At 38.5% G+C, this 13,882-nt stretch overlaps 1 protein-coding gene across 1 annotated transcript in view; it reads left to right on the top strand.

Annotated features, from left to right (window-relative positions):
* Positions 1-494: 494 nt before the first annotated feature.
* LOC101117288 (glycerophosphodiester phosphodiesterase domain-containing protein 4-like) overlaps positions 495-13,882 on the top strand; it is a 155,014-nt gene continuing 141,626 nt past the window's right edge. The window contains exons 1-2 of the mRNA XM_027960072.3: positions 495-703; positions 4,666-4,769. Of these exons, the coding sequence (XP_027815873.2) occupies positions 521-703; positions 4,666-4,769 (287 nt within the window). The 5' untranslated portion in view covers positions 495-520. The remainder of the gene's footprint in view (positions 704-4,665; positions 4,770-13,882) is intronic.

The raw sequence follows: 13,882 nt of genomic DNA on the forward strand, positions 1-13,882 counted from the left end.
CTCTACATGTAGTAAGTCTTCTTTGCTAGCTAGTTTTGAGGTTTTTCTCTTTATCAGTCTTTTAAAGCATCTGGATTATGAAGGGCAGGCAGCTGTGTGTCTGAGTCACTTATTAGTCAAAGACTGTGTTTTTGATGTAACTCCTTTGTTGCCTAAGTTTTCAGGTTATTTCAAGAGCATAATAAAGTTAAAAAAATTTTTACTTTCCATATTATTGAATTTGATGCCTTCAGTGTCTGTTAGTTGTCTAGGGCAAAGAACGTGGTCCTGTTTTTAGAGCTGGGAAAACTAAACTTTGAATGGTGCAATGACTGCAGGAAACACTCAGGTAGATAATGGGAGAGATAGGATGAAGCTCTCATCTTCTATACCAAATCTAGTGCATTATCCTAGATGGTAAAAAAAATTTTAAGTCCATCTATTTTGATGGAACTTTCTATAGAATGGTAGGGTAGGAAACATTTGAAGAAACTGCTAGATCCTGATTGTTTTATTTGTCATTACAGCAAAAAGGTGAACCATGCCTATGAAGGCCAACAAGATTGAACCTCAGAGCCAGACAAGAAAACAAAAAAAGGATACTCCGTGGATTTTACACATCTTCAACCACAAATGCTTTGTTACTACCATTATTGGCTGCTACAGCTGCCACTGGAAAATCAAACAGGAGAAAAAATTTAAACATGGACAGTGCTGCTCTTTGGTACAGAGAGATGGGAAGAAGCTGGACCACATTTTCTTAATTTGGGGAACATGGGCTGGTTCCAACCCTCATACAGGTTCACTAAAGTCTTCAGGACTGGGCAGGGGCTCTAGCTCTTCTGTGAAAGGTCTGCCACAATTCTGGGGCCACAGTTAATTTTCCTGAAACACGTGCTTGTTTTCTTTCACTTTTATTATTAATTTCTTTCTTGTCATTCTGTTATTAACTTATTCATCTTTTCTTTTATTAATAAGTGAACCTGGAAGAAAAAAGTAAGATCTAGGTCAGTCAGATGTTTTTGGCTGTGGAGTATAGGAATAGTTGAATTTTTCAATCTCTCTTCAGTGTGAGTTTCCCAAAGGAGCTGTGCTTATGAAAAACAAAAACCAGCTGGTAGGAGATAAGGTGCTCCTTTATTATTGGTCAGGCAAGTATTTGATTTTCTCTAATGAAGGATCACTGGTAAGGCTGAGTGGTAGCATGTGGTATATCCTCATTGAGCACCTCTTTCTTTAAACCATATTTTGGGCCTCTATGCTGGGCACTTTGATGTAAGTGATGAAATGATGAGCACACTGATGTGAGAAAAGGACGGCCATATTATATATCTTCACTTAATTATAAACTCGGTCTAGCTGGGTCTGGTATTCTGACCAGTTGGATTACTGATTTCTGTTGTCTGACATGGGGAGCTCAAGGAAAGCATTGGGAATGGGAGGCTTTCCATTAGGCGTGAGTGTCCTTCAGTCCATATATCCCCCACCTCCCCCCCCGCCAGATATTTGGTTTTTATACCAGTGACTGAGGACAACACAGGTTCCTCAGGCATTGTGCCTACTCAAGGAATTCACAGTCTACTGGAGGAAAAGACAAGTATACATTTAATCTCAGTATACTGAGAGAAATGGTATAATTGTGTGTGTGTATTCATATGCATGCACGTCTGTGTGCATGTTATAAGGGAGGGAGCCAAAAATAACTTTGTTTAGAATGTGACATGTGATTAAGAATTGGATAGATAAAGAATAGAGGGTGGCAAAAGAAATGGTTTTGGAGGAGGAGTCAAAAGGCTTGGTCTGAGGTTTATTTTAGGTGGAGCAGAAGATATGAATGGAGAAGTGATGGGAAGTGAACTTAGAGAGGAAGTTGGTAGATGTAGTGTGGTTTTAAGAATTTGACTTCTTCCATGTAGGGAATTGAGAGTCCCTAAAGATTTTAAGCTATTATTGTTTTCTGAGCTATGTTTTGGAATGGTTATTAGATCATGTGGAAGATGCATTAGACAGTACAAAAGCAATGCAGAAAGGTGTCTTTGCCTTCAAAGAGAAAAGCAACAGTAGTAATCAAGGTTAGAGATGTTGGTGTCCTGGATTAGTGAAGTGATGGTAAAAATGGAGAACAGCAAATTGATGCAACAAATATTTATTACTTAGGAATGATGAAGTAAGTTATAAGAGAGCTATAGAGGATGTTGAGTGAAAGAAAACTGTAGGTTTCCTAGGAAAGGTGGCATTGGAGGCAGTGTGGTATAATGGAAAAGTCCCTGGACCAGTGCCTGGGAGTACGTTTTGGTGCTTGTTCCAGCTCTGCTTTAGGGCTGGTTATATGCCATCTCTGAGCCTCTCTACAGAGGGAGTTAAACTATACAATTTTCAAAGTTCCTGGGCAATTCTCAAGGCCCTGTTTATGCTCAGGGGAAGAAGTCTAGCATATAGCAAAAGAACAAATTCCTTGTGTTCTGGGGAAAGGCTGGCTGGATTCAATTTATGACTTCATCATTGACTATCTCCAAACTAGAGCTTAACCACTGTGGGACCTTGGCCAGTTACCTAACATTCCAGTGATTGATTCCTCATTTAAATGATGGAGAGGGTAGCAGCAGTGCCCACCAATGGAGTTTGTTGAGAGGAAAGAAGAGATAAAATGTGTAAATACTTAGAACTGGGCTTGGCATACAGTTAGCACTAAATAAATGTTAGCTATCATTTTACTGTTCTTGGAGTCACTGACTTGTGAAGTCATCTTCCACTTATAGGAATGATGGTATAGGGGATTCTGGGTGGAGGAAATGCAGTACTCAGAAGTCCAGAGATAGAGAAGCACAGTGGTGTGTTTAGGGAAAAACAAATTTCCAGTATTGAATTTATGTGCAGGTAAGGTGATAAATGGTAAGTGATCAGATTGGAAAGGAATATTTTAATCTAATTATGTAGCATCTTTATGTCAGCCTAAAATATTTGAACTTTGTCCTGTAAACAGTGGGGAGCCTTTGAATTTTTGAGCAAGAGTGACAACAGTGAGAATCAAAATAAGGAGATGTGTTTATTCAACAAGAACAAGTTTATTGAATGTGTGTAAGTGAGTAAGACTACTAAGGCCTCTGGCCTTCCTATACCTCACATTCTAGTGGGATGAGTTAGGTAATAAACAGTAATGAAGAAAGATGGTTTCAGACAGTGATAAGAGCTTTGAAGATAATACATAGGAAAATGGGTTAGGTGGATGGGAACCGGGTTAGAGAAGATGCTTTGAAGCAATGTCATGTGAGCAATCTCTTAAATATAAAGGTGGAACCAGCCATGTATACATCTGAGGGCAGAAATACCCCAGGAAGAGGAACCAGGAACTGTGAAACTGTTGAGGTGGGAACAGATTTGGTCATATTCTAGAAACTGGAGTTCAGAAATGGAGTCGATGTGTAGTGTGGGATGAGGTCAGGGATGGACAAGGCTTGATCATGTGCACCTTTGGGTCATGGCAAGGAGTTGGGATTATATTTTTGTATAGTGGGAAGATCTGGGAGTCTTGTAAGCAGGGAAGTAACTTTATCTGATACATGTTTATCAGAGTCAACACATGTTTTATGTAGAGAGTGAGTATAACCTGAGTCAAAACCTGTTCTCTTCAGCTTCCTACACTGCAGAAGTTGTGGTTTAGTGCCTTGATACCTATAATGTCTCTCATCAGAATGGGTCTGTCAGTACTCTCTGTTTTCTATTTTATTTCTTAATTCTTACTTCACAGTAACCCCATATTTTGCACAAGGCAGGGATTATTAAATCCATGTTTTGCAGAATACAAGCTGTGTGAAAGACACAAAGAAACAGAGTTTTTCATCCATGTGATATAGAAATGTTAGGATTATAACTCAGGTAGCAAATTAAACCTAATGTTCCTAGGAAGGGTTTGACAACCTCTGAGTTGGTTGACTTGTAATATAATTTTCAGTGCAGGGAGCTACCTTTAAGGCTCAGTTTGTACACCTTCTCCATAAAGATATCCTCCATCTTGGCTTTGGGCTCACAGATCTGGGCAATGCATCTGATACTTCTTGGCTGTGTGACCTTGAGTGAATTACTTTTACTTCTCTGAGACTTAGTTCTTCTGCAACATGAGGTTACCAATACCTTATATAACTATATTGAGAAATGAAGAAAATGAAAGTAGCTTTTGAAATCCCTGGCCTTGTATTTGTGCAAGATAAACTACTCAAAAAAAAAAAAGTTTATTCCCTAACCTACTTCTCCCCTTCCTCAAATCTGGGAAAATAAATGGCTAAATGACCTGATGAATAATGAATGAATGAATTACTCAGTGAATGAATCACTGAACAAACATTTGGTAGACAGGAGGTGGATGAATTCAACAGATGGTTACAAAGAGCCAGCTGCATTTAAGGAACTGTGCTAGACACTGGCAATACAGAGATTTGTAACAAAAGTTCCTTTTCCTCAAAGAAGAAATTTGCCTCAGATAAAAACATGATTGCATTTCAGTGTAATAAATGTTATAAACAGGCTTATACAAGCTTCCATAGGGATAAAAGAATATAGAGGTCTCTCTAGCCTGGGGAGGGTAATGCTGCACTACAGCTATGCAGACCTCTGATGAGTGTATGCAGATGTTTCTGAGATATCATGAGTAAATGGAACTTAATTATACTTTCTTCTTTCTGTTTCCAGAGAGAACGATTATTTTACCCATATCTGGTCATTTCATTTTGCATGTCTGTGCTTTTGGTGTTCGTGTGGGTAGAATCATCAAATGAATACAACGGCTTTGACTGGTGAGTTTCACTGGTTTTTTTTCTTTTTGTGTAAGGACTCTTTGGTCTAATAGCCACATGGATCTTACTTCAGGCTGAAAAGATCTAGTGACATAAGAGGGAGGGTGGACAAAGTTGGATTTTTTGCAGCTGGTGGATTGGAGGCCTGACTGGGGAGGAGTAAGGATGCTCAGCACCCTCAGCTACTGTACCTCCATTCCCTGCTCACTCTCACTCTTTGACCAAATCTGGCTCAGCAGGAAGCTTTCTCTGTGCTTCCAGTGCCCCCAGTCCTTCTATTCAGGTCACTCCCTGATACCTTGCTCCTCAGCCTTTTGTCTGGGTTACTGATGCCTACACCAGTCCATCTTCATGATCTCTACCTCACCTCCAGCCTCTGCTTCTGCCTTCTGTCCCTACTGGGCTTCCGAAGACTCTGGAGACAGAGACAGCATCTTTTGTAGCCCAATTCCTACTCTGAACTACTCCTAGCTCTTTCAGTTTTTCTGACCTGACTGTTGAAAATCTTACCCATTATTTGATATTTGGGGGTAAAAGGGATGTGTTTGAGTATGGGGCTTTTTAAAAATGGAAGAGCTTTTTATAGAAGTAATACATGGTTTTTATTTTAAATGTAAAAATACAAAGTAGAAAATATAAAATTCAACTTAGTTTTACTTTTGAGTAACAGTCACTTGATATACTTCCAGTTTTTTTTTCTATGCTTGCTTTTACATTATTTTACTCATGCCAGATATATAATTTTGCTTTTTCTTTTTGCTTAAAATAGTTACACACATTTGGACAGATGTTAAAACTCTTAATGAATATCATTCAAAGTGGTCTAAAAATATGTCCTGACATGAAAGTACTCTAATACATTTACTTAAACCACTTTTTATTGTTCAGTGCAGTTCAATTGCTCAATTATGTCCAAATCTTTGTGACCCAATGGACTGCAGCGTGCCAGACCTCCCTGTCCATCACCAACACCCAGAGTTTACTCAAACTCATGTTCATTGAGTAGGTGATGCCATCCAGCCATCTCATCCTCTGTCATCCCCTTCTGCTCCTGCCTTCAATATTTCCCAGCATCAGGGTCTTTTCAAATGAGTCAGTCTTCGCATCAGGTGGCCAAAGTATTGCAGTTTCAGCTTCAGCCTCAGTCCTTCCAATGAACACTCAGGACTGGTCTCCTTTAGGATGGACTGGTTGGATCTCCTTGCAGTCCAAGGGACTCTCAAGAGTCTTCTCCAACACCACAGTTCAAAAGCATCAATTCTTCAGCGCTCAGCTTTCTTTATAGACCAACTCTCACATACATCCATGACTACTGGAAAAACCATAGTCTTGACTAGATGGACCTTTGTTGGCAAAGTAATGTCTCTGTTTTTTAATGTGCTGTCTAGGTTGGTCATAACTTTCCTTCCAAGGAGCAAGTGTCTTTTAATTTCTTGGCTGCAGTACCATCTGCAGTGATTTTGGAGGCACCCCCCCAAATAAAGTCTGTCACTGTTTCCACTGTTTCCCCTGTTTCCCCATCTATTTGCCACGAAGTGATGGGACCGGATGCCATAATCTTATTTTTCTAAAATGTTGAGCTTTAAGCCAATTTTTTCACTCTCCTCTTTGACTTTCATCAAGAGGCTCTTTTAGTTCTTCTTCACTTTTTGCCATGAGGGTGGTGTCATCTGCATATCTGAGGTTATTGATATTTCTCCCACAGTCTTGATTCCAGCTTGGGCTTCTTGCAGTCCAGCGTTTCTCATGATGTACTCTGCATATAAGTTAAATAAGCAGGGTGACAATATACAGCCTTGATGTACTCCTTTTCCTATTTGGAGTCTGTTGTTCCATGTCCAGTTCTAACTGTTGCTTCCTGAACTGCATACAGATTTCTCAAGAGGCAGATCAGGTGGTCTGGTATTCCCATCTCTTTCAGAATTTTCCAGTTTGTTGTGATCCACACAGTCAAAGGCTTTGGCATAGTCAATAAAGCAGAAATAGATGTTTTTGGAACTCTCTTGCTTTTTCGATGATCCAGCGGGTGTTAGCAATTTGATCTCTGGTTCCTCTGCCTTTTCTATTACCAGCTTGAACATCTGGTAGTTCATGGTTCACATATTGTTGAAGCCTGGATTGGAAAATTTTGAGCATTACTTTCCTAGTGTGTGAGATGAGTGCAATTGTGCGGTAGTTTGACCATTCTTTGGCATTGCCTTTCTTTGGGATTGGAATGAAAACTGACCTTTTTAAGTCCTGTGGCCACTGCTGACTTTCCAAATTTGCTGACATATTGAGTGTAGCACTTTCACAGCATCATCTTTCAGGATTTGAAATAGCTCAACTGGAATTCCATCACCTCCACTAGCTTTGCTCATAGTGGTGCTTCCTAAGGCCCACTTGACTTCGCATTCCAGGATGTCTGGCTCTAGGTGAGTGATCACACTATCATGATCATCTGGCTTATGAAGATCTTTTTTGTACAGTTCTTCTGTGTATTCTTGCCACCTCTTCTTAATATCTTTTGCTTCTGTTAGGTCCATACTGTTTCTGTCTTTATTGAGCCAGTCTGTGCTCCAAAATCACTGCCGATGGTGATTGCAGCCATGAAATTAAAAGACGCTTACCCCTTGGAAGAAAAGTTATGACCAACCTAGATAGCATATTCAAAAGGAGAGATAGGAACTTCCCTGGTGGTCCAGTGGTTAACAACCTGCCTTGCAGTGCAGGGGACACAAGTTCAATCCCTGGTCAGGGAACCAAGATTCCCACATGCTAATGGGCAACTAAGGCCACAGGCTGCAAAAACTGAGCCCGTGCTCTGCAGCTAAGACACAATGCAGCCAAAATTAAATTAAAAAAAAAAATAGCAGAGACATTACTTTGCCTACAAAGGTCCGTCTAGTCAAGGCTATGGTTTTTCCAGTGGTCATGTATGGATGTGGTACTTGGACTGTGAAGAAAGCTGAGTGCCGAAGAATTGATGCTTTTGAACTGTGGTGTTGGAGAAGACTCTTGAGAGTCCCTTTGACTGCAAGGACATCCAGCCAGTCCATCGTTAATGAGAGCAGTCCTGGATATTCATTGGAAGGACTGATGCTGAAGCTGAAACTCCAATACTTTGGCCAGCTCATGTGAAGAGTTGACTCATTGGAAGACCCTGATGCTGGAGGGATTGGGGGCAGGAGGAGAAGGGGATGACAGAGGATGAAATGGCTGGATGGCATCACCAACTCAATGGACGTGAGTTTGGGTAAACTCTGGGAGTTGGTAATGGACAGGGAGGCCTGGCATGCTGTGATTCATGGGGTCGCTAAGAGTCGGACACGACTGAGTGACTGAACTGAACTGAACTGATGCGTGAATTGTTTCCTTGCTATCTAATTTTCTTGAAGAGATCTCTGCTACTGTTACTGCTAAGTCACTTCAGTCGTGTCTGACTCTGCGACCCCATAGATGGCAGCCCACCACGCTCCCTCGTCCCTGGGATTCTCCAGGCAAGAATGCTGGGGTGGGTTGCCATTTCCTTCTCCAGTGCATGAAAGTAAAAAGTGAAAGTGAAGTCGCTCAGTCGTGTCTGACTCTTCGCTACCCCACGGACTTCAGCCTATCAGGCTCCTCCGTCCATTGGATTTCCCAGGCAAGAGTACTGGAGTGGGGTGCCATTGCCTTCTCTGGAAGAAATCTCTTTCCCATCCTGTGTTTCCCTCTATTTCTTTGCACTGATGATTGAGGGAGGCTTTCTTATCTCTTCTTGCTATTCTTTGTTGTTAGGCATTATGAATTTTTCTAATATGAGAGCACAGAGAAATCTTTGTGCTGTAACTGACATTCTTACGATAGATTCCCATAAGTGGTATTGAGTTATGAAGAATAAACAATAGTAAAATTGATTATGCCTCTATTTTCTCAAAAGATTCTAATAATTTCCATTCACAATAGAGATAAAGGAGTTTCTGTTTTAACATGCCATTGACAGCAATAAATGTTCTAATTTTGATCATTTTTAATTTTATAGATGGAATTTGTTTTAATTTAATCATTCATTAAATTCCAGAACTGGTTAATTTATTTACTTTTCAGTTTTTTTGCTTTGTTTACTTTATGGGATCTTTACTGATTTTTCTTTAGTTTACATGCAGTCTTCACTTACGGATCCATTCTAAATTATTCCAAAGGACTTGAGATACAAAATTGTTTTCTTTTAAAGTAAAACTTCCCTCAATTTTTAAAAATGTTTTATTGAGTTGTAATATTTTGCTAGTTTTATATGGATACAATGTAATGATTTGATATTTGTATATGTTGTAAAATGATCCCAATAATAAATCTTTTTAACATCCATCACCACACGTAATTACAATTTTTTTTGTGATGAGACGTTTTAATGTCTACTCTCTTAGCAATTTTCAAATATATAATGCAATATTATCAAGTCTAGTTACCATGCTGTGTTTCATTGTGATGACTTATTTAATAACTCGAAGTTTGTACCATTTGACTCCCTTCACTCATTTCATCCACCCTCACCTCTGGCAGCCACCAGTCTGCTCTATCTATGAGCTTATTTTTTTTGTTTTTTAGATTTGACATATAAGGGAGATCATAATATATTTGTCTTTCTGTTTGATGTATTTCACTAATCACAGTGCCCTCAAGGGTTCATCAGGTTGTCACAAATGATAAGATTTCCTTCTCTTTTAGGGCTGAATATTCTATTATATATACACACAACATATTCTTTGTCCATTTATCTTTCAGTGGATACTTAGGTTGTTTCTGTATCATTATTGTTCAGTCACTCAGTCATGTCTGACTCTTTGTGACCCCATGGACTGGAGCACGCCCAGCTTCTCTGTCCATCACTAACTCCCAGAGCTGGCTCAAACTCACGTCCATCAAGTCAGTGATACCATCCAGCCATCTCATCTTCTGTCGTCCCCTTCTCCTGCTCTCAGTTTTTCGCAGCATCCAGTGAGTTGACTCTTGTATCAAGTGGCCAAAGTATGGGAGCTTCAGTTTCAGCATCAGTCTTTCCAATGAATATTCAAGGTTGATTTCTTTAGGATTGAGTGGTTTGATCTCCTGGCTGTCCGGAGGACTTTCAACAGTCTTCACAGCACCACAGTTCAGAAGCATCAATTCTTTGGCACTCAGCCTTCTTTATGGTCCAACTCTCACATCCATAGATGACTATTGGAAAAACTATAGCTTTGACTAGACAGACCTTTGTCGTTAAAGGTGATGTCTTTGCTTTTTAATATGCTGTCTAGGTTTGTCGTAACTTTCCTTCCAAGGAGCAAGTGTCTTTTAATTTCATGGCTTCAGTCATTGTTCACAGTGATTTTGGAGCCCAAGAAAATAAAATCTGCCACTGTTTCCACTTTTTCCCCATCTATTTGCTCTGAAATGATGGGACTAGATGCTATGATATTAGTTATTTGAATGTTGAGTTTTAAGCCAGCTTTTTCACTTTCCTCTTTCACTTTCTCTCTCTGCCGTTAGGGTGGTGTCATCTGCATATCTGAGGTTGTTGTTGTTTCTCCCGGCAATTGTGATACCAGCTTGTGCTTCATCCAGGCCAACGTTTTTCAGAATATACTCTGCATATAAGTTAAATAAGCAGGTGGAAACATATAGCCTTGATGTACTCCTTTCCCAATTTTCAACCAGTCCATTGTTCCATATCTAGTTCTAACTGTTGCTTCTTGACCTACATGCAGATTTCTTAGGAGGCAGGTAAGGTGGTCTGGTATTCCCATCCCTTTAAGCATTTTCCATAGTTCGTCACGATCCACACCGTCAAAGTCTTTAGTGTAGTCAGTAAAGAGAAGTAGATGTTTTTCTGGAGTTCTCTTGCTTTGTCTCTGATCCAGTGCACGTTAGCAATTTGATCTCTAGTTCCTCTGCTTTTTCTAAATCCAGCTCCAACATCTGGAAGTTCTCGATTCGCATACTATTGAAGCCTTGCTTGAAAGATTTTGAACATTACCTTGCTAGCATGTGAAATGAATGCAGTTATACAGTCATTTGAGCATTCTTTGGCATTGCCTTTCTTCGGGATTGAAATGAAAAATGACCTTTTCTAGTCCTGCAGCTACTGCTGAGTCTTCCAACTTTGCTGACGTAGTGACTGTAGCACTTTAGTAGCATCATCTTTTAGGATTTGAAATAGCTCACCTAGAATTCTGTCACCTCCCCTAGCTTTGTTCGTGGTAACGCTTCCTAAGGCCCACTTGAATTCACAATCCAGGATGTCTGGCTCTAAGTGAGTGATCACACCATCATGGTTATCTGAGTCTTTTAAGACTGTCTGTACGGTTCCTCTGTGTATTCTTGCCACCTACTTTTAGTATCTTCTGCTTCTGTTTGGTCCTTGTCATTTCTGTCCTTTATTGTGCCCACCTTTTGTGCCCATGAAATGTTCCCTTGGTATCTCCACTTTTCTTGAAGAGGTCTCTAGTCCTTCCCATTCTATTTCTTTCCTTTATTTCTTTTCATTGTTCACACAAGAAGACTTTCTTGTCTCTCCTGTTATTTTTTGGAACTCTGCATTCAGATCGGTGTATCTTTCCATTTCTCCTTGTCTTTCACTTCTCTCCTTTTCTTTTCTATTTGTAAGGCCTCCTCAGGCAACTGTTTTGCCTTCTTGCATTTCTTTTCCTTGGGGATGATTTTGGTCACCGCCTCCTGTAGAGTGTTATGAACCTCAGTCCGTAGTTCTTCAGGTACTCTGTCTTTCAGATCTAATTCTTTTAATCTATTGTAAATGATGCTGCAGTGAACATAGATGTGCATATATCTTTTAAAGTTAGTGTTTTTCATAAATACTGAGAAGCTGAATTCCTGAATTACATGATAGCTCTGTTTTAATTTCTTTTGAGGAACCTACATACTGGTTTCCGTAGTGCCTGCACCAATTTACATTCCAGCCAGTGGTGCACAGGGGTTGCCTTTTGTCCGTATCCTTCCAAACACTTGTTATGTTTTGTCTTTAGTAATTGTTCTAAGAAAGATGAGGCTATATCTAATTGTTTTGATTTGCATTTTCCTGATGATTAGTTGTTGTTGAATACTTTTTTATATACCTGTGGCCTGTATGTCTTCTTGGGAAAAATGTCTATTCCAATCCTCTCTATTTTAAAATTGGATTATTTTAATTGATATTTGGTTGTATGAACTCTTTATATGTTTTTGGATATTAATCTGTTAATCAGATACATGATTTGTAAATATTTTCTCCCATTAGCTTTGCTATGCAAAGTAGTTTGATGTAGTTACCCTTGTTTGTTTTTGCTTTCATTCCTTTTGCTTTTGATGTCAAATTAAAAAAATCACCTAGGGTGATATTAAGGAACTTACTGGTTATATTTTCATGTAGGAGTTCTTTGGTTTGATGTTTTACGTTCAAGAATTCAATGCATATTGAGTTGATTTCCGTACGTGGTGTAAGATATTGGTTTCACTGTTTTGCATGTTTGTTCAACACTGTTTATTGGGGAGACTGTCCTTTCCTCATTGAATATCCTGGTTCTTGTCTCCTTTGTCATAAAATAATAGACCATGTATAATCATGGGTTTATTTCTTGACTTTTTGTGGCATCCCATTGATCTGGTGTTTCTTTTTGTGCCAATACTCTACTTTCTTATTTATTATAGTTTTGTAGTATTGTTTGAAATTAGAAAGTGTAATGTCTCCAGCTTAGTTCTTTTTTCTCAGTATTACTTTGGCTATTAGGGATCTTTTGTGGTTCCATACAAATTTTAGGATTGTTCATTCTATTTCTATAAAAAGTGCTATTGGAATTTTGATAGGGATTGCATCCAGTCTATAGATTGCTTTCAGTTGTATGGAAATTTTAGCAGTATTAATTCTTTCAGTTTATGAACGTGAGGTATCTTTTCATATCATGTCTTATAATTTTCAGTGGATAGCTCTTTAAGGTCCTTGATTAAATTTATTCTTAAGTATTTTATTTTTGTTAATGATTATATAACTGAGGTTATTGATCTTAATTTTTTATATATTTGTTATCAGTGTGTAGAAATGCAACAGATTTTTGTATATTTGTATCCTGCAACTTTCAGTTCAGTTCAGTCACTCAGTCATGTCTGACTCTTTGTAACTTTGGCTATAATTAATTAGATCTTTCCAGTATTTTGATGGAGTCTTTAATATTTTCTCTATAAAAAATGTAATCTTTGCATAGAGAAGGTTTTACTTCTTTCCAATCCTGATGCCTTTTATTTCTTTCGTTTATTTTGTCTGATTGCTCTAACTAGGACTTCTAGTACTATGTTGAATAGGAGTGGTGAAAGTGTACAGTCTTGTCTTACTCCGGATCTTACAGGAAAAGCTCTTAACTTTCATCATTGAGTAAGGTGTGGGCTTGTGATATGTGACTTTACTTCATTTATTTTATTGACTTCTATACCCAGTTTGTTGAGAGTTTTTTTTTTTAATCGTGAATGGAGATTGAATTAGTCAGATGCTGTTTTTTCATCTGCTGAAATGATAATATGATTTTAATCTTTCATTCTATATGTTAATGTGATGATGACATATATTGATTTATATGTAGAGAACTATTCTTGTATGACAGGGACAAATCCCACTTGATCATAGTGTATGGTTCTTTTAATGTGCTGTTATATTTGACTTGTAGTAATGTGTTGTCAATTCTTGCATCTATATTCATCAGAGATTTTGGCCTGTAGTTTCTTTTCTTGTCTTTCCTTGTCTTCTTTTCTTTCCTTCTCTGGCTTTTATATCATGGAAATGCTGCTAAAAATGTTTTTTATTTTTTTAACAAACATTTTAAAAGAAGTTTTTAAAATGAATTTGAGAGTGTTCTCTCCTTTTCAGCTCTTGTTAAGAGTTTGAGAAGAATTGATGTTAATTCATCTTTAAATGTTTAAACTCTACCAGGGAAACAGTTGGTCATGTGCTTTTCTTTTTTTGGGGAGGTTTTTGATTACTGATTCACTCTCCTTTCTCATTACTTCAGATCTTACTCTGATCAGATTTTCTAGTTCTTCATGATTCTGTCTTGGTAGATTGTCTATTTCTAGAAATTTATCTTTATTTCTAGATTGTGCAGTTTGTTGGCATATAGTCATTCATTTTGCTG

Source organism: Ovis aries, chromosome 21, assembly GCF_016772045.2.
Source record: "Ovis aries strain OAR_USU_Benz2616 breed Rambouillet chromosome 21, ARS-UI_Ramb_v3.0, whole genome shotgun sequence".
NCBI lineage: Eukaryota > Metazoa > Chordata > Mammalia > Artiodactyla > Bovidae > Ovis > Ovis aries.